Source organism: Diadema antillarum, unplaced genomic scaffold (assembly GCF_040938485.1).
Source record: "Diadema antillarum isolate AM-2024a unplaced genomic scaffold, OU_Dant_1.0 seq00001337_RagTag, whole genome shotgun sequence".
Taxonomy (NCBI): Eukaryota; Metazoa; Echinodermata; class Echinoidea; order Diadematoida; family Diadematidae; genus Diadema; species Diadema antillarum.
The window spans coordinates 606,000-633,522 of record NW_027272106.1 but is presented as its reverse complement, the minus strand read 5'-3'; the positions used below and the strand labels follow the sequence as shown (position 1 = coordinate 633,522).

Genomic DNA, 27,523 nt, shown 5'->3' with positions numbered 1-27,523 from the left:
TGACACACTACCCCGTTGTGACCAATGTGTGAACACGTATAGCTTTGGACTTGATTGGTAATCGTTCAAAAGCACATCAGGGTGCGGCTACGAAGACGGTTCAGGCGTGACAAGTACGCCTACGTGGGCTCAAACACCGATTAAATGTTTGATTTCATGGTTTTAATCAAGTTTTCATTACTCTGATTATAACATTTGCTCGTCCACCTGACATTGCCTGAAGTAGTACATTGTATATGACAACAATTGGATGATGATATTCATAGTTTAAACCAAGTTTTCATCACCTTAATTGGCGAATGCACGATCGTTCATCTGAAGCAGTATCACATAGGCATTCATGGCAGTATCGGGTGATAATGCGCATTCTGATCGCAAGATAAGTGTCACTGCTACCCTGGTATCTTTATGCTACCAAGAGAAAATACTCAACTAAAAATGACTGCATTTCATCCTATATGTGTAACGGATGATACTGCCAAATTCAAAGTCTGTCTGTCACTAAAACTGAAACACTAACAGCATAATTGATAATATTCTGAAGAGCTTTAATGTTTGCATTCCGAGTGCTTGCTCCATCACGAGTTCACTGAATAAAAATGTGAATGCTATAAGATTATTCGAATACTCCCATGCTACACACTCTGGCAATTAATGCACCTATAAGGAGCAATTTCGTTTTCATGATAACGTATAAGATTACTAGTAATCCTTTCAGGTGATTTGATGTTACTTTGATCGTTCCCAAATTCCCGAAACTGTCCTCAGGCAGCATAGATTCAATTCAATTTTTGAATGAATTCTACTTTAATCATTATTTTACATTCATCCAACATAAGATTGAAACAAAGTACATATAAGCATCTCATTAATGACACAAATCATATCGTTTTATCAATTTGTAAGAAATGCACAACGTAGGTAAATCATGAAGTATATATATGATAGAAGGTATCAATGTGCAGTTGAGTATAGGCCCTGAATAAAACAATGCATAAAATATATTGCAAGTTAACAGAAAAGTAGGTATAATTTAGTTGTTTTCAAGTGAGTAAAAGTTAAGGAGTTTGACTTGATGTTTGTTTAGGGAATAAGAAGAGCGAAGGTTCTGGATAGTACGGCAAAAATGACTACTGGAAAGATGTGTCGATATGAAGTACTAGTAGTCGTAGGCATAATAGACATTTCCAGAATGGAGAAAGAGAACGAATTTGGTGTATACTGTGGTGTCCTCAAGAAGATAGGTGACAAAGATCAAACGGATTCGAATATGCAACCTTTTATAGGTCCTATGGGTTGACGCTTTTGGGAACTATCATGTTCATTTTTCCACGAAATGCTATTCATGTTCATTCAATTGATATCTACAATATTCATATAATGCATAGATATATTCATATCATGTTAAATGTGTATCATCTTGTATCGTATCATATTACATCATATTCTTCGTATGGTATGTGTGTGTGTGTTTCTGTGTGAGTGTGATACATTGTGCTGCCGCGTCAATGTTGACCAGTTGCAATTGACAGTAAAATCAAACCATAATGTCTTTTTCATGAGACGACTGCCAAAGTCCTAATGATGGTAGGATCAATTAGACCCTTTTGAAGTGCTTTAAACTACTTAAAACGAGCAGTCTTCCAAACCTAAGTGTCTCTTTGAACCCACTTTGATAGATTGTCATATATCATGTCTTATATAGTTGGATATTCCTGCATTTTCCAGCTGGATGATTCCTAAATGTGTGGGATTGATATTTGATGTGTATGCTCGTTTGCCCCGAGAGAAAAATCACAATTTTGCGAGATACAGCCTTTTCTAAACACTATCAACGTTTCACAATTGGTGTCCCATCAGCATATAAATCAGGGCTTCTAAGTAAATAAAGGTGCGATTGTGGTGGCATGCATGTGGCACAAAAAAGATCGCCAATAGAAGATTGGGCAGGTGGAATTTCAAATATGTTTTGGGGGAAAACAGACGCACTCTCTGACGGAGAAGTTTGTGTGCAAATGTGGGTGAAACGAAATGACGCGTAACAGTTATTCATCGTGTTCGTTTGTCATGACGGATCAAGTCGCTCATCACACTTGCTGCATATACATGTGTGTGTGTGTGTGTGTGTGTGTGTGTGTGTGTGTGTGTGTGTGTATGTGTAGTGTATACATATTGTTTTTGTCAGCATGTTATTTCACAAGTTGCACGTTGTTTAAGTGTTATGGTCATATCAGTATTAAAGGTAGGGAATCCCATTTGCAGAAGAGTTGTGTAAATACAGTGTAAGTTGATATCATTTAGAAACTCCCACATTTAGTACACTTTTTTGACCGTTAGATTTTGAATTGAATTTTTTTCGGGGCTTGTACATTTAGGCTACCTTTGCAGACCCATGCACTGCATGTGTGTCCATCATGTATATTTTGTGGAGAAAGTTCATCAAAAACTTACAAACATTTCAGTATACATTCTTGCCACACACTCTATATGTTATTACATCAGCTCTTATACTTTTAGATTTGTGTTTATAAATACATACAGAAGACTGCAAGAAAAATGCTTAAGTGTGGCTGACACACAGAACTACTGAGTAGTTGAGTTTTGTGCATTATTCAAATTGTAGATAACTGTTGACTTCCAAATTTCTCAGCAGTGGCCTAAACAAGTCCCCTGAGGTTCATATCTAATGTTATGCTGCATTTTGGGAGGTCTGTAAAAGGTATCCCCTACCTTTAAAGTCTACACTTATACCGATGGAAAGTTCCCCCTTTAATGCCTGTTTCCTTGATCTTGATAAATAGTTCATATACCTTTCCGCATGAAACACCCTAATGATTGACGTTTTATGTGCTGTATTTACATACTACCACAGTACATATGCTATGAGTGTTGTGATTGATAATTTTCTTGACCGATTTCAATGACGATTTGTATCTACCATGCCAATATATTTAGCTTCCGAGACACTTGCTCATGGCGGGAAGGAATTTGCCATCCTAACCATAAACATGTCTGAAGGAATTCTTTCTTTTTTTTTTTCTAAAACAATTGTAAATAGGGGTTGATTGAAATTATTCTAACAGCAATGGTGATATCGTAGATGTGTATTCCCCTCCAGTGAAAACTAAGCTCATATAAATTGAAACATATCTGGTCAAAAGCGGTACATTCACAGGCCGATCAACCAGGTGTGTACAGTTCTGGTCGAGGTGAGGATATAGCTTTTAACGTTTTGCGAAATATTCAGAAGGTGAAACAAAGGGTCCTATAATAAAAGGCATGGCCTGTAGTCATTTATTATTATCACTTTTTTTTTGATATCTCAGCCATTTGAAAACCAATTTTCATCAAATAAACGTTGAATCCTTCTTAAGATTGCATGCTTTTTCATATTTCAGAAGATGTTTCTCAGTATCTCACTTAGGAATGTTCAAAACATGAATACCCACCTAAACCAGTACTGTACAGTCCCTTTAAAGGAAAATCTACTCCTTGACATAATGCAGGAAAAGCATTCACTGAACGCAGCGATGGAATGTCATCACATTATACTGAGGATAATTTAAGGGGGAACAATACAGATATTACATCCGTACGAATATCAGTAAGTTGTCTGACAAGGTTCTTCTGATAAAGTCATGTATAGATCAGATGACCGCACCTCTCTTTGTATTATGTATCCAACGATGCTAACTGAATGTGAACTGCCACTAATATCACATTTTCTCTTCAGATTCATTTAATCACACTGAAAGTAATATTGTTCTTGTTAATATCACAAGAGTATTGATAGATTTGTACAAATCTGTTGATTAGATAGATTAGAACGTACATTTTTATGCTCCTGTATATTCCAGGTAATAATAGATTTAGGTGTATGTCGTCACACACATGTTACCAAGGCACTTGCCTTGAGGGATCCGTCAGACACTATGTAAGCCAACATACCGATGTCAATGTGTCTGAATTTGCGCTGCATTGTTCTGTGACTCAAATTTCCCCTTTAAAATCAATCAAAAGCAGTTGCAAAAAGCAAACTTCAAGCAAAAGTACAATGAATTTCAATTCGATGTTATGTTAGGCCTACTGGCACTGGCAGACTATCCCCGCAGTTCTTTTCACCTGACAGGGCAAAAGTTAACGACTGTACTTCGGCTTACCATTAACATTAACAAGTTGCTGTCCGATAGTTGATAAAACCAAGATGTGAAAAGAAAGGTAAAACTTATATGATGGAAAATTCCTCTTAAATTGAACTTCAGCCAGAATAATTATATGGAAGGGTTAAACGAAACGGACGATAAGATCTTCAAGAGAAAGAGAAAGAGAAAAGCAAAACACCTTGGCAACACCGTACCACACCTTTAAACTCCTACTCTTTGTTCCCACGGATGGAGGGCGCCTTCCTAACTGGAGGTGGGCGTTAACTCTCAGTGACTAGTGTGGGGGTGCAAGGGTGTCACACCTAACTTCAATTGGATACCTTCCTGTCACGATGTGGCGTGTTGTTTCACATACAATGGGATATTCAAGCGTAGGAGTCAATCACAGCATTGAGGTGTGACTCGAAAACGAGTGTGTAGTATACATGAATGGAAAGAGAACTATGAGAACTCCGTTGAATGACAAAATAAACAAACAAACAACAACAAGACGAAGAAAAACGGACATAAAAATACCAAATGACCATTGCTTTTGCTATGTATTGAGACGCAAGGAGTAATATTTCGTGTGACCAAAAGTTGACTTGTTTTATTTGTGGTGGCATTCTTTGCTCGTTGAATGCAAGTTGTATTGTTTTGGAACTGTGATGGGCTACTGTATTTCAGTTTCTCACGCAAAACGCTTGACCCTCGATAGGGAGTGTTAAAATTGACCCCATCGTCACATGCAGTGATACTCGAACAGTTTGTCGAATATGGTTGATGCTGACATTTCTCTGTCGTGACAAACACACAAATATAGATTTATCTCAATAATGCCGATATACAGATGAAAGGAACTTAAAGCAGATATGTTATTCAATTATTATAAGTTGCCACATAACGGAATGATTCCATGAGTTTGTGTCATTGAAATACAGTGAGCAGTTACGTGAATATCTAAGAGATATGTAACACTTGAACACCCGAAAGGCTGACACCTTTCATAATGAACAATATTAGATTATTGTGAAGACGTATTCAACTAATATATTTTCCCTTACAGAATGCCAGAAAAAAATATCAGTCGTGATTTCATTCTAGGGCTGTCTGATTTTATTTCGTTTACATGAAAAGCGTGTAGTAATCAACACTGCCTGCTGAAAAAACAATATTGTCACACAAGCGCAAAAAGATACCGAATTTCCGCTCAAAAACACAAAAAGTGTTAGGGCCTATGTTTTTATTCCTGTGTTAAATCGTAATGATTTTGTGTTAGTGGAATTTAGAATACGCCATTATAATTCAAGTGACTCAGGCGGGAATGAACCCCATTTGGATCAAATAGTTAAATTGTTTCGTGTTATGAGTCTTTATCCTAGGTAAACAATAGTCTCTGAACACACGGTATGGAAATGTTTTGCTTATTGACAGAAGTGAAATTCGTCAGGAAGAGAATATTCCGATTTTTCACTTCTCGTTTGCAAACAATAACTCGATGTATAGACGAACCCAAAGAATTCTTTGTGACTACACGACACATCACTGGAACAATATTGCACCTCTTCACAATCTCAAGGTGTGAAATAAAGTGCCTCTGAGAAGTAAATTGGTAAGGAGTCATCACTGTCCTTCAGAAGTGGAGTCAATGTATACAGTGACAACAAGATGTCGTTAAAGTCAAGGAGATGCCCTTGATCTTTTACGTATGGCGCCACCCATATTTTAACCTGTCTAAGAAGTGGACATCAAGTATTCAAGCAATTTGTCGGGATCGAAATGAACCGGAAGGATTAAAAAATTAGGTAATCTTATTCATCTCAGGGAAACGTTTTTTGCTGAAACTAAATGCGATGTTTCATTTGAACCAAATAACTCGCTTTCTGTCAGTCTCTAAGAATCACTTTAAAAGTTATCATTGAATTGCTATGCAGCAAGCGTTGTGTCTAATCTTTTCTTGATAAAAATACTTCATTCTAATCCCTTCGATTTCTGTGTATGAATTGATTGATTTGTTTGATGTTTCCACAATTCATCTTAATCAAGGTGTAAGATGTAGCTGTACTGCCTTGACAAGATATAACATGAATAAGTTTTTCTACAGAAATAATAAATTAAACGTTTTAGAGTATATTTCTACTAGTCCAGGTTACATAGCGACCTGTAATCAGGTAATTGTAAATGCAGTTCTAAAGATATATGCTACAATATACAGCCTGTATTCTTACAGCATTTTTTTTTTGCGACTCTGCTGTCGCGAGAATTGCTGTAATTTTACAGCATTTAAAAAAAACGATGTGGGATATTTCTTTATTTTAAATCAGTTAAAGAATAGAAAAGAGGGAAAGTCTACTTTCACTTCGCGAAATATTTGTTAGGTACATTCCTCGAAGTGATTGAAACCGTCTTTGTAAGTGATGACAAAAATGAGTGAAACGACTTTTACGATAGACGTAAATGCTGTGGTGGACAAGTCGAGCTCTGCATTGCTCACTTTACCTCACACTTAAATTATGCAAGAGTGTGCTGAAAATGTTAACAAAAGCTGTATTTGAAAGAGAAATATCCTTGAGAGGGTTTGGGCTGTTTCTAAAGTATGTCAGCACTTTGTTAGTTGCTGAGATACTTTCCAAATGGCTTATACCGACTTTCGAAACGTAAACAGTATCTGGTACCCAACTGCTTTCCGGGAAAATGTAAACGTACACCTTAAAAGGCTTGAATGGATTGGATTTTGAATAGGACATAATGTGCATGGGTGTAACTAAAAATTGCCGCTATTTCAGCGACTCGTTCAAACGAGGAGTTGCTGTGGTTCAGCAGATATTAAGACCACAATAATCACGAGGTCCTTCGTACGAGTCCCGTTTTGTGTGAGCTCTTTACGCATGAATAAATTGTATAACGTTGTTGTCATGACACCACCAAAAAGGACATCTTCATCATCAATAGCTGTAAAAATAAATGAGTCTTGAATGAGTACTGAGGAACTCACCTTAAGTTTTTTCATCTATTCTTATTCATTTTTGTTTCCCCGAGAATTCCTGCTTTTCCGCCACTGACGTTGCCATAATATTATGATGTGTGTAAAAGTCGGTCGTATTGGTTGTCATTGATGTATGATACTGCCTTGATTTGCAGTATTGGCGCCGAGATGTCTCCTGCACATATTTCAGTAGCCTTTTTAAAGCAAGCAGTGTCACTGTAATGAAAGTGCGTTTTTGAGTGAGTGAGTGTGTGTGTGTGTGTGTGTGAGTGCATGTGTGAGAGAAAGCGTTTCATCGGTGGAGCTTTTGTATGCTCATTTGCAGTCCGTTCATTTTCTTGCACGCATTCCCGATTCGGTTCTCAGTGTCCATTTAATCACTAGCACTTCTTTTCACTCGTTCAGTACTCTAAACCAACTCGAATTGTTGCACTAATATGAAAGCGATGAGCTTTACACTTTCAATAGGGTATGAATATATTTTGTGAGCTTGAAAGGCGTTCAAAGAAAATCATCTTAATCCATCAAAATCTCCGTCAATGCCCTTCGACGCAGAAGTAATCTTCTTTGCCTTCTAAGTATGAGGATTAAAGTATCAGTGTTGTGTAAACGTTACTTCTCATCTTCATCGCCTCTGTATGTAGAGTTTCGAGACTGTTGATTCGGTTGATCTTTTAAAAGCTCCTATTAAATATTCAAAGGTATTTGTTGCAGTGTTCTACTGCAAACATGTTTTTTCTTTTTAATTCCAGGTGTTTTTTTTTTTGCCACACTATATTCTCTTCTTTAAATATTGTAAAGACTTAGCTTCATCAAAGAGAACGTTGCGCCAAGAACGCGAAGGATAAGCCTGATAAAAGAAAGTACTTTCAAATCGACGAATGCCTTCTGATTTGATTGTAATGAATCTATTTCCGAGTATCTATGTGTTATAAACTAATACATTGCTTGCACAATTTAAAGAAACGCACAAGTTGAGAAAAATTTCACCCAAAACAATTAAGAGAAACAAAAGAAACATTGGTGCGCTGCTAGCGTTGTTTCTGTTATTAACTTAAACATTGAACAAACACATTGAACCTCAAGCATTTGCAGTGTATATAGGTGTTCAATTGTAGACCTAATAAGTATCTTCATGAACGATGATGACCCGAGATTACACTAGAATTTCAAACCTATGATCTAAACTGGTGTATTTTTGGTGTTTATTTCTGAGTTAAGACGTCACGATAAAAAATATCCGAGCTTCATGATGAAAGTGGAATATTTGCGTCACGTTGATGTACATTATAGGCCTATATAATTCATATAATAATATATTATATCATATATATATAATATATATATATATCTATGAATATATATATACAGTGTATATATATATATATATATATATATATATATATATAGAAAGAAAGAGAGAGAGAGAGAGAGAGAGGGAGGGAGAGAGGGAGAGAGGAGGGAGGGATGCAAAGGGGGAGAGTTATTCTTGGGTGGATGTCTGCCTTTCGTTTGGTAAGAGGATGAAAATACCATTCTTTAACATCTCTCGTGTCAGTCTTTTTATTTTCTCTCCAATCGTAGGTGACCTTCTAATTTGCTTGGCATTTATCAAATTTTTACACTCTTTCGTGAGTCTTTAGATTAAGTAATCTAGCTAACCCAGACAATGCCAGATTAATACCAAAGCTGTCTCCGCAGAATACTAATCTTATTAGACATCTTAACTTGTTGGTAACATTTTTGTTTTTATGGTGTGTGTTTTTTTTGGACATTTTCATGGTGATTTTTGAAAGCACCGATCGGCTGTGTTTCATAAGAAAACTTATTTTTATTTCTTTGTCTGTTTCTTCATTTTGAGTAAAAAAGAAATAAATATTACGTTTTTGTGCGCCAGGTAAACTATAGCATTGCCAGCCCATTCTGGTGTTTAGTTATAACTCTGATATCTGGGCATGTCGGTCTTGGATCTTCCCGTTTGTGCTGTAGGAATACAAATAGGGGACTAGTCAAAACTGAATTTGCTTTAACAATGGAGAGGATCTATGTTTAACACAAACAAACGTGATTCCAATATTACGGATCATGGCCTTAACGCAAGTTCCTGCAGATCTCGATGAAGATCAGCGGCCTTCAGTTCAGCAGTACTGAAACGCAGTTCCCATTCAAGCAAAACTGGACTTGGCTTTGCTTTTATAAAGGAGATTTTTTTTTCTTACATTCGATGTCATATGATTAAATAATAGCAAGAACATATCAGAACAATCCTTGATAACTCTCGATTAATATGAATGCCGATTTGGTCAACCGCAAAAATGCAATCTATGTATTTTATCAAATTCTTGATAAATCAGGTACGGTAAATTTACGATCGCTCTTTAAATCCCGCTACACAACATGGTGGAGTGCTTTCGTCTACAATACGCCTTTGAAGTGTATAATGAATCCTCGGGAGCACTGCGGGGATGTGGCATTCGCTGTTTGTCTACGATTATCAGCGTCTTCATCCTAACAAAGAAGTCTGCTTGAATTTGCATATTACGGCGATACACTCGGGTGCATAGTGGTCAGCTTCACGATAAATACCATGCCAGTCCACTTCAGAATATCTCCTTTTCTCGGAGGAAATGATTTTACATTGCTCTGGCATGAGAGCAAATAAACCGCTGTTCTATATGGGTTTTCCACATTCCATGTAAACAGACAGCCTGCATTGGAGCGCAACATCCATGACCCAATGCGCAACAAACACGGCTCAGACTCGGCACTCGCCCACAGATCTTTCTTACGTACGAGTCCTTTTGTCCAATGTAACGCCTGCGTGACGCCCTTCTGTGGTATACCAGACCTGCGAAACTCTGCGCACTGATCATGTGTAAACGACTTTAGCCTTGCTCTTTGAAGAGACACTTACTGAAGGCAACTGCTGGAATATCCTCCTCATTTGTCGCCTCTTCGTTTTCCGTCTGGATTAAAATTCTCCATGTAAACTGGCAGAGTCATACATCCATTTTTGTTGTTGTTGTTGTTGTTGTTGTCCTGAACGCACTTGACTCTGCAGGCGCTCTCTCTCTCTGGCAACTGAGCAGGCTAAACCCTATATCCTATGTTGATAATCTTTACAAAAATGTGTTTTCTATGTATCATTGGGGATTTTTATCGATTAATGTAGCATAATTTGAAAGACTTTAAGAGACAAGACGAACATCGTCATACATTAATAATGATCAACGCTTCCTCACGAACACTGTCCTCTAGTCTTAATTCGTGCAGACAAGGTTGTTTTCAGTATCCAAGCAATCTCTTTATAAACGCAACCAAATATCATGGGCGCCTGCCAACATTTACCTTTGCAAATTTTGCTACTTCTGCGGCTATGACATCAGCATGGCCTATGGCTATTAAAGGAAGCTATAAGAATCAGCATTTCATTGTGCCAAGCGTTTCAATGAGAACAACAAACCAATCATTAAACTATAAGATATTAAATAAAATAAAATGAAATAAAGTCCAACTAGCAAACATATAGCATTCACTACTGCTGTATAGTGATCACATTTACGGTTATTTTCTTGCCTTGGGATTTTTAGAATTGTAGCCACAAACGTAAATTTATGGAAATCATTTTGTAGAAATATACAGTGTACGTTACGATTAGCCTTGTAAAACATACGACACACGCTTTCACATTAAATATATATATGTACATATATTTTTCTTTCCATGTCTGCCATGCAGGACCTGAGACAATGGTTGCCTAACAAAGTTCTTTGAAAGAAGCATCGATCTGGACCTCCGCTCTTCGATCATGGACCAGTTGCTAAAGTTCCTCCTTGCTTCATCACTCCTTCTGGCCTCTACACCTTTGGTGGCAGGACAGGCCGGGGCATGTCCCACGAACGTAGTCAGCACCGGAGTTCTCGTAGGATCGGTGGTTGCGGCCTTCATTGCGGCCATCATTCTGGAGACATCTGCCATTCTATGCTATAAACATTGGTGCAAGAAAAGACCACCAAAGTTGCAACACACTTTCATCACAAGTAATGGCGAGGAGGTCCACATTAAGGAGAGAGTCCCCCCAGTGGAGGACGATAAGGTGGCTCCTCCTTTGAAGAAGGAAAAACGGCAAGATGTACGAAAGGAAAAGAAGCAGGAGGTGTTCAGTGTTTCTGATAACACTGATACCGAAAGTAATCTCTACGGTCCCGCCCTCTATCGGTACCCAATCGCAGCTGACAAAGATACAGGAGATGGTATCATGAACGGACGTCACGCGTATGAGCCTGATATGACCAGCAACTTCCTCTACTCAACTGGATGGAAATCTTCCAATGATGATACGCCTGACCTTGATAAAGTTCTCAGCGGCAGTAAAGATGAAACCCCTATTCTTCGTGGTCTCAAGAAAGGTCCTGATGTCGATGTTGACTTTTCGTCTGCTAGATTTAAGAAAAGTATGGTTCGTCAAGCCATGCCCCAGGAATGGACAATTGGTATGGCTACAACTGATGATGACATTATGACCTACCGCTATCACACCGGCTTAGGAGGTAAACAGCGTCGCGCGTCTTCCCCAACACTAGGACTCGACAACCAAGGCTTCGTAAGTTCCAGACCTAACAGCCCATCAAGGGGTCTCAGAGATTCAACTGTTGTTCAAATAGAGCAGCAACCGTCCACATCGGAGGCAAGAATAACTATTGATGATAGCTTTGTGCTCGCTGGGAGTAGACCAAGACGAGGGAGCGGTTCCCGGGCTACACTGAGTTCAACGCAAGGATCAGTACGGGCGTATGACGACAACTTCATACTGCGTGACCCGCAACGTTCAGATAGTAGCGACGAAGACCTCTATGACTATGGTGACAGCGAGCATTCATGGCAAGGCTCATATTTTGGAACCGGTCGCTACCGAGCTGACATGGGAGGCATACCGTTGAGCAGACACGGTGGAGGATCCCCAACTAGTCCCCGCAGCTTCCGCTATCACACCGGACTTATTAACCCCAATAGTCCCGATTTGGGTGATTCAGAAACGCGTCCCATAAGGGTAGATCCAGTGTATGCCATTCCACATCGCAATTCAAGGCAAGAGCCGCAAACTATTGGATCCATTAAACTCATTCGACCGCATTCCGTCGAGAGAGATAGGCATGTTGGAGAGACCACCTTCTCCGTTGTGGACGAATCTCGTTCTGATACCTACGTCCAGAGGAGGAGTCCAACAGTGACTCTCCGAGACAGAGGAACTCAGTGTGAGCTGCTTGCGCCGAGGCACATGGTATCTTTCGGGGACCGATCGTCGCCACTAACTTCACGAAGAGACCCAGGAGTTCCCACAATTGGTGAGCCTACATGAACCATTCTGTGCAAACGCACACCAAGATTTTTCAACTTGTTTGACATAAAGAAAGTTAGATTATACTTTTAATAATAATGATACATACAATTTCTATAGCGCCGTTCTCCACTTTGATTAAATGCCCAAGGCGCTTAACAATTGTACATCAAAGCAAACAGACTGAAGATTACAAGTACGTATCACCATAATAGAAGAAGATGAAGAAGCAGAAGAAAAAAACAGACATGAAAGTCTGTCTTCAAAAGGCACTGGTCTTCAAAATGCACTGCTAAACACATATGATTTCAAATTACTCCTGAAAGATGTTATAGAGCCTGAGTCTTTCAGCTCACGAGGAAGTGAATTCCACAGTGTTGGTCCAGCGTGAGCGAAAGCTCATTCCCCCCAAGATTTCCTAGAAAACGGAATATGTAAGAGACCTGAAGTTGAGGATCGAAGAGTTCGTGAAGGTTGGTATTGACGAGACGAACAAACATTGTAATCAGGAGCTGTTCCCTCAATAACGTGATAAACCAAAAGAAGTATCTTAAACCGAATACGCTCCTGTACAGGCAACCAATGAAGACTCTTCAGGATAGGTGTAATATGACTGCGTTTACTTGACAAAGAAACAATACGTGCAGCGGCATTTTGTAGCTTTTGTAATTGGACAATTTGTGAGTTTGGTAGATTGAAAAACAAACCATTACCGAAATCAAGGCGTGAAGAATTAAGTGCATGAACAATTTTTTCCGTGGCAGAGCGAGTCAAATACTTGCGAATAAAACCAATACTGCGCAATTGATAACGGACTGATTTAGAAATGTTGGTGATTTGATCAGACATAGCCATGTGAGAGTCAAACATAACACCCAGATTGCGACATGACTTTGACAGAGGGATATCGATACCTACAATCGAATTGAAATTAATATCCAACTTATTCAAGTGAGATTTAGAACCAAAAAGGATAAATTCACACTTGCTGTGGTTTAGAAGCAATGAGTTAGACCTCTTTTATCAAGATATTGACATCAGAAGCGTCAATAAGTATAATATAACTATCTACTGAATAACACATATTTGAAAGAGATAATTTGATCGGAATGAAAAGCAGACCATTTTAACAGCTCATAGGACTGTCATGACTATAGGAGAGTATGTTTTTTGTGGGTATTGATCTCACTTACATAATTTCTTTACCTATTACCTAAATCAGGTATCATAAAACTGGTAAGCAACCAGTCTTTCCGTGAGCAACGTCAACGCAGTCCCGACCGACTGTCGTGGAGCACAGACGACGAAGAGCCAAGTTCTCGATCACAGAGTTTGCCGAGGGAGTGGGCAACCTACTCCGAAGTGTCTCGAACAACATCAGAGAAGATTCGTAGACCCCGACGAGCGAGATCTGCCTCTCCTGTTCGACGGTCAAGATCCTCCTCTCCGGTCACAAGATCACCGCGAGGACGTTCACCTGGTCGACGATCTCCGTTTGGAACGATGGGTGTAAATATGATAGCGATTTTTATTCTGTTGACATATAATCAGCTTCACGGTAAAGGATGTTTATTTGTACTTATAGACACATTTTGATGTCGATGTCAATAAGGGGAAAACATAGTTGTCATACTTCTTTGCCTGCAAAACTGTCGATTTTTGCTCTAAAATATGCACGCCTCCATAAAATCTAAGAAAATAACACTGTACTAATATGATTTCAGTATGGGGTACCGACGAAAATGCGAACTATAAGCTAAAACTGTCCGGAAGTACTACAATCTCAGAGGTTATCTGATCTTGTAAGCTACGTAATTATTTATAATCGATTAACGATACTCGACAAATCGGGTCAGAGCCGTATCCATTGCTCTTCTGCGCTTAGAGTGAATCGCATGCGGCTTGCTGGAAAGTAGGATTGCTAGGGCACAATCGTTCATTTGGAGGGCGCTTCAGGAATGAAAGACATGTACTACTATCGACAGTATTTCACTTTGGATCTCAAAAAACTCCTAAACATTTTAAGATATTGGCAAATTACGTCAGCCAGACAAGATTCTTTGTAGACGTTTGGTAAATATCATGTCAGTTTCATACTCTCCTCTTTTGAGAAGTGAAAAAGCAATCACAAGCAATTACGTCTTTCTTAACAGCCGTCGTCTTTGAATTAGAATTAGCGCAAAATAGGATGATAACGGAATAAATTGATTTCTAAGTATTTTACTTCAATTCACATTCCATTTTGACTATTTAAATGTAGTTCTGCTCATATTTTGTGGTATTGATTATATTCTGTCAAAAAGCAAGTCAAGTCTCAGTGATCAAGGGTACTTCAGTATTCAATAAGTCTCTCCCATCACAAGCAACTTGAAGGCTGTGAAATTTAGATTTTACGTTTGTTTATTTTTTAATTATTTGATGTAACAAGAACATAAATCAAACGGAAAAGTTGTGTGTGTTTTTACAATCAGTGATTTTAGTAGCAACTACATCTTCAAATTGGTAGATATAATGATGTGATCCCTTGACAGTGGACTCATTGGACGTCTACAAATCTTAGATAAATTTCCACTTTTCTTCGTGAAATTGATAAGAACAAAACATGTACCATAAGCATTAAATTTTTAGATTTTTTTTTCATGGGAATTTTGTAAAATAATTTTGAGACTCTGTTCTTTAAAGTCAGGAATAAGATCGAGTCTGACTTGTAGGATTTGAACTCATCAAATGAAGATGATGCGTACGTTTACTCTGCGCCTCTGTAATTTTGCGAAGTACTATTTGCCCTCTAGAATCTTGCTTTCCACAAGTGTCAAAAGAAAGTGAATGTTCGAATTGCTTCCCACGATCTGATCAGAGTGCGTATGTCGAATAATTTAAACGTCCGCATTGGTTTAGAATATACAAAGAGGTAGAGGTAAACACCTGTCAGTTTGTATTGCCATAGACAGCTAATAGAAGGCCGCAACTAGTGGAAACAAAGTGAATGACAAATCAATTGAATGCGCGAAACAACATGGGGAAACATTAATTGATTGAAATCAATTTCTTTTCGTTTACAGACTTCGTCTGGAGATATTCCAACTATTGGAGTCATCAGACTTATATCTCGCGATGGTACTAGAGGCCCACTAGAAAGAGACGACGAGAAAGACTCTAGCAGCGGTATCAGTATGGGAGATTCCACTCCACAGATACGTCGTTTGGCTTCCACAACGCGGGGAGAATCCCTTTACCACTATGCTCAGCAAATTCTAGACGAGGACGAACAGGTTATCCAGCGATTTTCACGAGATCACTCAAAACCTTCGGATGACGGGATACCTACCATCGGGGTACTTCGGCTTGTATCTGATCGTAGACGTCCAAGGGATTTGGAGAGGAGAGTGAGTTGGGCAGGAGATGAGGTCGATAGCTACGAGAGATCCAGTAGTTATAGAATGCGAGATGAAAATGAAACAACAACTAGAAAGACCTCCCAGAAAGGGACGCAGGAAATTCCCTCTCCTCGCCAATCACCCCATAGCCTGCCAACAATTGGAATTATCAAACTAGTTCAACCTGACATTGCACAACGGCCTGTATTGGAAAACACTCAACAATATGTCCAACGTTCTGTCGATATTGGTGCGAAACGGAACATTGGCACCCAGAGTAATATTTCCTGGCCAACATTGATACAGAGGATGGAAGAATCAATAGAGGAGGATGTTACTAAACGAGTACTGCGACAGACACAATCAAACAAAGAACCAAACACTATCGGCGTCATAAAGCTGACCACTCCCCAAGTAAGTTCCGAAAAAGGGCGACAGGAATTGTTCGAAGAGGTGGACGTTAGCAAATCTCACAAAACAACATCTAGGAAAACGCCCAGTATGATTGACAGGCCCACTGAACCCGCTATAACCTGGCCTCAGCTAATCCGCACTGTTAGAGATCTCGTAGAAGAAGAAAGGACACCGACATCACGCAAAGATGATAAACGGGCCTCTGTACTTGGTATTTTCAAGTTAAAGTCAACAAAAGACAGAGCTCCGAAAAAACACGTTGCTGACCAAGGCACAAATCCTATCCAATCATGGAGTAATCTCATGACTTCTGTTGAAGAAGAACTGGAATCGTCAATAATCACGAGACAGAACACGATCTCGGCTAAGGGCACGTTCACAACAACCGGTACGGAACCGGAACTATCCTGGACTGACATGATAAACATGGTACGGAATGTAACAGAACAGGAAGTTATGAGAGAAGTGATGGAAAAAGAGCAAGAAAGAGCAGTGAAGAAAGAAACCCCTACGTATCTGGGATCTATTCAGCTGAAACAAGAACCTAAAGCACCAATGACTGATAACGCAACTGAACCTGAATTCACATGGTCTCAGTTGGTGCGTATCATTAAAACAGAAACGGAAGAACTGATGATACAACAGCAAACAGGTTCTTCTGTCCACACAGACGACAAGTCAGTGCAACCTGAAATTGATTGGCCTCAAATGTTACAGTTAGTCCGGCAGGAAGTCCTGAAGCAGGTGAAAGAAACTACTGTAACAGAGAAGACCGCGCAAAAAACTGACAAAATACCATTAACTGTTGTCAAGTTACTCGGTTCGGAAGATAAGAAAATACCAACACAAGACGAAGGGACACAGCCAGAATTCACCTGGGGACAGCTCGTGCGAATGGTTCAATCAGAGACTGAGGAAATTATCCGGCAGAGGACAGTGAAGGCGGAGGAGAATGAGCAAAATGACACTGAAGAAAGTGGAACTGATCCTGAACTACCATGGCCTCTTCTCGTGCGCATTGTGCACGGGGAAGTTGAAGAGATTTTAAAGCAAAAGATCTCGAGAAAGACAGCTGATGCTGGGACAATGCCAAACATTGAATGGAACACAATGATACAGACTATTGAAGATACGGCAGTACAAGATTATATACGGGTAACCAAAGATTCGAAACCAAAGACTAAAGAGCCAACCATGGTAAGCATCATTAAACTGAAGACAGAAGAACAGTCCACAATTCCAACAATAGAAACTGTGGATCAAGGAACTCAACCAGGAACATCTTGGGACCGGCTTATTAGCAGGATTGAAGAGAATGCTATCATGTCAGTAAAGAAAAAGACTGTGCAAAAGAAAGTTCAACAAGCAGAGCCAACATCACTAGGAGTCATCAAATTGAAGGCACCCGACATAACCGAGAAAAATGAGAGCTACACACAGTCTGAGAGGCCAGATGTTTCTGACAATTTCACTGAGCCTCGAAGACAATGGCGAGATCTGCTTCGAGGGTTGAAAGAAGAACTAGAAAGTGAATACATTAAGACCATTCGTGAACTGGAAGCACACTTGGCTACTCAAGAGGATGAGCCTGACTATGCACCAACAATAAAGTCACTAGGAGTTTTCACCCTGAAGGCGCCAAAAGAAGAGACAAGATCAAAGCGGAATACCTTCACCCAGTCATTCATACCAAGTACATCCAATAGCTTCACGCAATCTGAAAAATCATGGCCAGAGCTAATGATGAAAGTTGAAGAAGAAGCTGAGACAAAATTGAGACGAAGAATGAAAATACCCAAATCAGTACAACAAGGGTCACAGACTGAAATAGACGAAGAAATTCCACAACTGTTCCTTGATGACATGGTCGAACCTACAGAGATAAATGATAATGAAGAACATGCTTCTCCATTTACTCTGAAACAGGATTCATACGCACAAGCTGAAACAGATACGACGGATGGCTCTTCCTCGCCCATGTTGATTAGAAGAAGTACAGCAGAAACTCACACTAAGCCTGATATGCTGGATGGATCATCACAATATGAGCAACACCGGAGTAGTGTTGCAACTCAACTGAAGACAACAGTGACGGAAGTCGGCACTGAGACCAAAACACCATCGAGCAATGACTCAGCTTCACAGACAATGCCATTCCCGGTTGTCACTCAAGAGCCACCTATTGTTGTTGAAGCACAGCCTCCTGTGCACATGAAATTGCAACAATTACCTGACAAACCTGATACGAACGATGCAACTACTTGTACTCCTCCTGCACCAAAAACTAAAGACGAATCTTCCGAAATCACATCCATAATGAAGGACACTGGAGTTTCAGCATGGAAAGTGTCAACCAGGGGGTTTTCGGCACAATTTGACACGCCACTTGTTGAGACATCCAGTTCTGCTCAACAGACAGCCCTTTCAATTATCGAAATGGGGACATCACCCTTCAAAGACACCCCCAATTTTGCTGGTGTACAGGTTTCACCTACCTATGAGACGCGTAGTACATTACTAGAGCGGCCACAGACGTCAACTACCCCTGTGCAAGTTTCTATGAAGGCTGAAACAACGGAAAATGGCACAAATACAATCGAGAAAGACATTAATGTGATGCATGTTCAGGCAACTGCTGAGGTCTCTGAAAAGACTGTTTCGACTGATACCCCACGTACACAAGATGCTAGTATTTCAGTTGACTTATCCAAGAAGCAAGTGGTCTCATACTATCTGGACCAGCTAAAGAAGAAACCCAAAACGCAATCTGTGTCAATTCAAAGCGAACCTCATCCAGTACCTGAGACAAGAGATGCTGAGACAGAGATGAAACCAAAGACTCTCAATCAGTTTTCACAGGTTGAAACTGCTCGAAATACGACCAGCACTCAGTATGACCTAGTCCAAGAGGAACCAGCAATTGTCGCCGAAGTTATTGAAGTTTCAGAAAATGCTGCAAATGAAATGACCTGGAGTGAACCTCCGCCGACGATTGAAAAGAAAGATAAGGGTACATTAACATCAATGCCAGGAGTGGATGAAATGACTGAAACCAGACTCCCTGTCCAGGAAAAACAAACTGCAACTCTGACAGCACAGATGAAGCAATTCTCCATCCAATACCACAGTTCAGTCGATGATTTTACTCAGCAAATGTCGACTTCACATCTTGATAAGCACACAATAACAGATTCTAGCTCTCCTCGAGACGCGGGATTCCAGATAACTCCTGTTGCCTACGCACATAGTACCCATACATCTTCCAGAAAGTTGGTTGCCACACCTGTTCAAGTTAGCCAGAAAATGACCGATGAGTGGACAAATACGCCAGTTACTACACCAGTAAAAATGTCTTCGCAAGCGACTCAAGCTCTTCGTGATGTGCAAAATGCCGGTGTAAATACATATGTAACAGAGCAATCTCATAAAGAATGCGAGGTTGATATTGAAGACCACAGGGAAGAGGGTCTCCCTCATATCACACAGACTCTGTTGGGATCACCGACTTTTCGAATGCCGGACACCGCGTCTGCTGGCTCTCAGACGCACATCGCAGTCTCAAACTCTTCGACTCAGACTGACTTGGCAGTGAAAATCGCCGAAACATCTAGCTATTCAACGAACACTGACAAAGTGAAAACCAAGGAAGCATCTTCTTCTTTCTATATGAAAGTATCTGTTGCAGAAACACAAGCAGGCATCTCAAGGAAAGAACGTGCAGTTAATACCACAGTGATCGAACAGGAAGACGCTTCAAATATGACGGACAACGTAATTCCAGAAACATCATCGATAGGTGAACAAGTTGATATCAAACAACCAGTTAACAATCAGATTATCCAAACATCCAGACCACAGAGTCGATCACTAGGAAGTAATACAAAGCAGAAACCTTCCACGAAGAGCACGTCTTCTCAAGTAAAGCCCTCAATTGCAACGGCATCTCTGACAGTTCAACCAGAAACCAACGATTTTGAATGTACTTTTCAACCAAAAAGTCTGGACAAGCAAAGTCAAGTTGTCGTTCCTGTCTCAACGATCGGCGCCAACACGGACGCTACCATCAACGAAAACACTGAAATCGTTAAAGACGTGTCAACATATGAATTTTCGGTAATTGTGCCTGAAAGAGTAGTACAAGAGGAGACTGTTCCAGAAAGAGCTCCAATTCTTTTGCAACCAGAAAGCTGTGATAGTGGTGTTCAATTTCAACCAGAGCAGCAGGAAACCTGTACAAATACAATACAGGCCGCTCTGAAAGACTCTTACTCTCAAGTACTTGATATGAAAACCAAAGACTCAGAAGCACAAGCTCAGCCAACCGTGGCATCCATGAAATCGTCAATACGTCCAAGTATGGAGGACGCATCATCCACAACATCTGTTGCTGTCAAAGACTTTTCGCATCAAGCAGAGATTCATCCTTTGGGGAAAGATGTTGGTTTGATCACAGACAGAGCTGAAATTACATTAACAGGTGTTAATACAGTGCCTATTGACGTTCAAGCAACAGGTGTAAATACATCTCCACTTCCAACAAGGAAAGACTGTTCTGCCCAAATCGCCTCTGAGCAGAAGAATGCAGGCGCGAACACTCGCCTAATCAAGGTTTCAGACTCATCAATACAAATAAAACCAGTTATGACGTCATCCTCGTCATCCACAGCATATCAGCCCAGTGAAGACATATCAATCCAGTCAGCGTTTGAAGCAAAGGATTTCACCCAACAGATAATGATTCAAGCTGCACGTTCTAAAACTGTGCATAGTGCTTCTCAGGTTACTGTAGATATGTCGGCAGCCGCGATTATGGCCAAGCCGTCCGTGTCAGATGGAAGCATCATCACAACACAAATTGGGAATCTTAGTACTGAAACACAGTACGAAAGTTTATCCATCAGCAGTTCCACAAATACAGAGGTGAGAGAGGTGCAGGACCGAGCGTCACTTGCTGCAGAGGCTGTAAAGGTTGAAACAGAACAAATCATTCGACAAGAAGCACCAGTTGTGCAGTTTGCTCCTCCTGTTTTTTCACCTCAAATCAGTGATGTTGCAGTTTTGGTCAAGCCTCAGGAGAGTGAATCAAGCACTAATACCAGGGTTATATCTTTGACGGATTCTACCTCACAGGTGATATCACCTGCGACAAGAGACTCTACCTTCCAAATTGTGGCTAATCAGCAAGAGTCGGGCAGTAATACAGAGGTTCAGCGACTGATAGATGGATCCAGTAATACTATATCAACCAGTGTGAAGGATGGTATGAGCAATACATCTCCATTACCAAAGCGAGCCAACATTTCAGCACAAGTTAGCACCTCGATGACGTCATCATCAATGATGACAAAACCGGACACGAAATCTGGGAGCACATCTCCAATTCTACCCTCGAAACTTGATCGATCTACACATGCTGACATTCCACAGGAAACAAATGAAATGATTGTTCCCGCAGTTACGACTCCGGTAGAATTTGCTCCACTGTACAAGCAGACAGAAATGAAGGATTCTACAGCTCAGGTAGTGGCTGATCAGCGAGACTCAAGCAATAATACAGAGGTTATACGACTGGTAGATGGATCCAGTAATACTAGATCGACTAGTGTGAAGGATGGTATGAGCAATACATCTCCATTACCAAAGCGAGCCAACATTTCAGCACAAGTTAGCACCTCGATGACGTCATCATCAATGATGACAAAACCGGACACGAAATCTGGGAGCACATCTCCAATTCTACCCTCGAAACTTGATCGATCTACACATGCTGACATTCCACAGGAAACAAATGAAATGATTGTTCCCGCAGTTACGACTCCGGTAGAATTTGCTCCACTGTACAAGCAGACAGAAATGAAGGATTCTACAGCTCAGGTAGTGGCTGATCAGCGAGACTCAAGCAATAACACAGAGGTTCTACGACTGGTAGATGGATCCAGTAATACTAGATCGACCAGTGTGAAGGATGGTATGAGCAATACATCTCCATTACCAAAGCGAGCCAACATTTCGGCACAAGTTAGCGCCTCAATGACGTCATCATCAATGATGACAAAACCGGACACGAAATCTGGGAGCACATCTCCAATTCTATCCTCGAAACTTGATCGATCTATACATGCTGATATACCACAGGAAACGGTTGAAGTTGTTGTCCCTGAAGTTGTGAAAACAGTAGAGTCGATACCACAATACAAGCAAAAAGAGGTTAAGGATTCTTCCTCACAGGTTGTATCTCCTGCAACAAGAGACTCTACTTCCCAGATTATGGCTGATCAACAAGACTCGAGCAGTAATACAGAGGTTCTGCGACTGGTAGATGGATCTAGTAATACTCGCTTTATCAGGGTTTCAGACTCATCAATACAAATAAAGCCAGTAATGACTTCATCCTCGTCATCCACCGCATATCAGCCATGTGAAGACATAGCAATCCAATCAGTGTATGAAGCAAAGGATTTCACCCAACAGATAATGATTGAAACTGCACGTTCTGAAACTGTGCATAGTGCTTCTCAGGTTACTGTAGATATGTCGGCAGCCGCGATTATGGCCAAGCCGTCCGTGTCAGATGGAAGCATCATCACAACACAAATTGGGAATCTTAGTACTGAAACACAGTACGAAAGCTTATCCATCAGCAGTTCCACAAATACAGAGGTGAGAGAGGTGCAGGACCGAGCGTCACTTGCTGCAGAGGCTGTAAAGGTTGAAACAGAACAAATCATTCGACAAGAAGCACCAGTTGTGCAGTTTGCCCCTCCCATTTTTTCACCTCAAATCAGTGATGCTGCAGTTTTGGTCAAACCCCAGGAGAGTGAATCAAGCACTAATACCGCAGTTATATCTTTGAAGGATTCTACATCCCAAATCATGGCTGATCATCAAGACTCCGGTAGCAATACAGAGGTTCAGCGACAGGTAGATGGATCCAGTAATACTAAATCAACCAGTGTGAAGGATGGTATGAGCAATACATCTCCATTGCCAAAGCGGGCTAACATTTCGGCACAAGTTAGCGCCTCGATGACGACTGCATCAATGATGACAAAACCAGACACGAAATCTGGGAGCACATCTCCAATTCTACCCTCGAAAGTTGACCGATCTACGCATGCTGACATACCACAGGAAACTATTGAAGTTATTGTCCCTGAAATTGTGAGAACAGTAGAGTCGATACCACACTACAAGCAGAAGGAACTGAAGGATTCTTCGTCACAAGTGGTATCTCCTGCAACACGAGACTCTACCTCCCAAATTATGGCTGATCAGCAGGACTCGAGCAGTAATACAGAGTTTCAGCGAATGGTAGATGGATCCAGTAATACAAGATCAACCAGTGTGAAGGATGGTATGAGCAATACATCTCCATTGCCAAAGCGAGCCAACATTTCGGCACAAGTTAGCGCCTCAATGACGTCATCATCGATGATGACGGACACGAAATCTGGGAGCACATCTCCAATTCTACCCTCATGACCGATCTACACATGCTGACATAACAGGAAACAAGCGAAATGATTGTTCAGTTACGCCAGTAGAATTTGCTCCACTGTACAAGCAGACAGCTACAGCTCAGGTAGTGGCTGATCAGCGAGACTCAAGCAATCAGAGGTTCTACGACCGGTAGATGGATCCAGTAATACTAGATCAACCAGTATGAAGGACGGTATGAGCAATACATCTCCATTGCCAAAGCGAGCCAACATTTCGGCACAAGTTAGCGCCTCGATGACGTCATCATCCATGCTCTGAGCACATCTCCAATTCTACACAGATCTACACATGCTGACATACACAGGAAACAAGCGAAATGATTGTTCCCGCAGTTACCACGCCAGTAGAATTTGCTCCACTGTACAAGCAGACAGAAACGAAGGATTCTACAGCTCAGGTAGTGGCTGATCAGCGAGACTCAAGCAATGATACAGAGGTCCTGCGACTGGTAGATGGATCCAGTAATACTAGATCAACCAGTGTGAAGGATGGTATGAGCAATACATCTCCATTGCCAAAGCGAGCCAACATTTCGGCACAAGTTAGCGCCTCGATGACGTCATCGTCAATGATGACAAAACCGGACACGAAATCTGGGAGCACATCTCCAATTCTACCCTCGAAACTTGATCGCTCTACCTATGCTGACATACCACAGGAAACGAGTGAAATGATTGTTCCTGCAGTTGCCACTCCGGTAGAATTTACTCCACAGTACAAGCAAGAAACATCGGATACGCACACGCAGGTTACTGTAGAACAGAATGATTCAAGCACAAATACCAAGCGACTTCTGTTGACAGATTCATCTTGTCAAATTGAAAGTCTTCCCAGCCTAAAGGAATCCATGACTCAAATAGAAGTACTTCAGAAACATTCGAGCAGCAGTACCAGGCTAGTCAAATACAGAGATTCCACTTCCCAGTTTGAGCGAACGACGTTACAGAACTCCTCAGTGCAGATTCAACCCGATACAGTCTCTTCAACAGCAACTATATTCCCAGAGAGTAATGATGTATCAACATACGCGACTGTTACTGGACTGGACTTCTCACATCAAACTAATATCAGTGACCCAATTCCAGAAAGAATGGATAACGGTTCAAACACAGACACTGATGTCAAGGACTCTGAAAGCAATACATCTCCACTTCCAAAACGTGCAAACCTTGCTGCTCAAATTGCTGTAACGATGGCTAGTGAGTCAATGATGACACATCCTGATGTAAAGGTAGGAAGTACGTCACCAATCTTTGTCAAGAAACATGACCAGTCTACTCTAGCAAACATAGACGTACCAAGAGAAGAAATAGTAAAACAAGAAACATCATTCGTTGAACTTGGTGCGCCACTTTTCTTACCTGAAGTTAGTAATGCGGAATCTCAAGTAAAGCCAGATCAGGTTGACAGTGGAAACAACACAATCAGGAAGATCTGGAAAGACATGACCTCACAATACGAAGGCGCAGACCTTAGTGAATCTTCAACTCAGCTTGACATACAGCAGCGAAACATGGGTAGCAATACGCTTGTCACTGAGTTAATAGACACATCAACTCAACTGGAAATGGTTGAGAGAAAAGAAATCACAGCGCAAATACATCCACTAACTTCTGAGATGACGGCAATTGTCAAGCCAGTCACTGAGAATTCCTCAACATTGGCAGTTTCGACGTTCAAGGATTTTGCTCATCAGGTTAGCCTTGAAGACCCATTACCTGACAACATGGATGTCGGGTCGAATACGCCCGAAACGGTTTTGAAGGATAATGTTACAAATACGTCCCCGCTACCCAAACGTGCACACACAAGCGCACAAGTTAGTGCACACACAACAGACGACAGTACATCGCCAATACTTACTAGGAAGTATGATCAGTCGTCATATGCCAATATACCTAATGAGGAAATTGTCAAACAAGATGTGGTTCCTGTTGAATTTGCACCACCCATTTTTGAAGTTGATGTGGTGAATACGAGTTCCCAAGTTGAAACAATGCAGATGGAGTCCAGCACCAACACTAAGGTTACATCAATCACTGACTCTACTTCACAATTTGAGAGAGTGTACACGAAAGATTCCGTCGCGCAGGTGCGTCCAGTGACTGACACTACTTCAACAACTGCAACTATTGATGGCACTGACTTTGCACAACAGACGGAGTTACCCAAAGCAGATGTTGAAACCACAGGCATCAATACCGATGAGAAGGGTACATGCAATTTCTTTGTTCAAGTAAAACCTTCATCAGCAACAAAAACATCCTCGGCGAGACCGGAGGTTACCATGGCATCAACAAATACGTTGCTTAAGACAAGCAAAAGTGAGATCAGCATGACTAACGCTCAATACTTGATGAAAAGCTCTGTTTCGCAAGTAGATGTTACATCCGCAAATATATCATCGCAGGTCATACTCCAGAGTGCTAATTCATCAAGCCTCGCTTTGCCATCAACACGAGACACTAAATCTGACCCTATCATCGGATTGCAACTGAGTCGTCATACTCAGTACGAAATATCATTAGCTGAAACATCAGTTAATACGGAGGTTGTTCGTATGAAAAATGCTGCATGTGAAGCTAATCTTCCAACACCTGAGAAGGACGAAGTAATAAAACAGGATGTTGAAGAGGAAGAGCTCTCGCCAGTAGTATTCCTTCCCGATTTAGAAGATGCTGGCACCCAGACGCTCTCCGACCAGAATGAAACGGGAACAAATACTACAGTGTGCGAATTGCGCGATACAACATTTCAAGTTGCACCAGACACTACCCATACCAGCAGCAACACTGTTCCTAAAATCGTTTCCGTGACAGCAGTCAACACATCAGCACCAGCTAAAACATTCGACATGGGTTCGCAGAGTGCAATTCGAACTTCCTCGGCTGCAATGATGGCAAAGCCAGTGGTTCGTCATGCAAGTACGACTACGTCGGCACGGTATTCGAAAGCGCCCAAAACTCATGAAAAGTCGGTCAGCACAAAGATGGTGAATACCATACCAGTCCAACGAGTGGAAAAGGCTTGCGAAGCTAAGATTCCAGATCGAGTTGAAGAGGTCATACTGCCAGAGAAGAAAGTGGAAGAGTTTGTCCCTCCTGTCATCAGTAAAACGCTAAAGGATGTCAGATCTCAAATATCTCCTGAAATAGCAGAAACAGCCTCGATTACTGTATCCCCAAAACTAACAAACACAGAATCACAATGTGTCGTCAAGTCAACTCCAAAATCAACCAATACAGCTGAACGCCCACGTCACGTGGACTCCACTTTTCAAGTAAAACCTGTAGTAGGTGAGGCGGCAACGCTAACTCAGGTTACTGGTCGGGAATTTACGCAACAGAAGGTTTACGAATCTGTAGCTGTCGAGATGCACTCTATACCAACAAATACGATGCCACAACCAAAAGTGAAAGAATCTACCTCACAAGTGAAACAAAGTTTTTCATCGGTGTCCACATATACACGACCTTCCGTAAAATCTGAGTCAATTACAGCAAGTCAAGTTACAAAAACAACAATAACGCAGACGGAGAGACGACAGGAAGAGCCCAAACAAGTTACAAAGACTTCAGACACTGGTGCACAGACGAATCCTGTTACCATCATCGACTTTGTTCCTGTTACTGTCGACTCATCTGTTCAATATGAGCCAAAATACTTCTTCACTGGCATGCCCATCCAAGCCACTGCACCGGTGGTCAACCAGGAAACAGGTACTGTGCTGGACGAAAAGTCTCAACTTACATCGACTGTTTCAATT

General features: G+C 41.0%; 1 protein-coding gene across 1 annotated transcript in view; it reads left to right on the top strand.

Annotated features, from left to right (window-relative positions):
* The first annotated feature begins 10,936 nt into the window (after positions 1-10,936).
* The window catches only part of LOC139708451 (uncharacterized), a 36,231-nt gene continuing 19,644 nt past the window's right edge, over positions 10,937-27,523 (top strand). The window contains exons 1-7 of the mRNA XM_071620402.1: positions 10,937-12,473; positions 13,689-13,975; positions 15,529-16,078; positions 16,259-23,427; positions 23,467-23,713; positions 23,891-24,008; positions 24,070-27,514. Of these exons, the coding sequence (XP_071476503.1) occupies positions 10,937-12,473; positions 13,689-13,975; positions 15,529-16,078; positions 16,259-23,427; positions 23,467-23,713; positions 23,891-24,008; positions 24,070-27,514 (13,353 nt within the window). The remainder of the gene's footprint in view (positions 12,474-13,688; positions 13,976-15,528; positions 16,079-16,258; positions 23,428-23,466; positions 23,714-23,890; positions 24,009-24,069; positions 27,515-27,523) is intronic.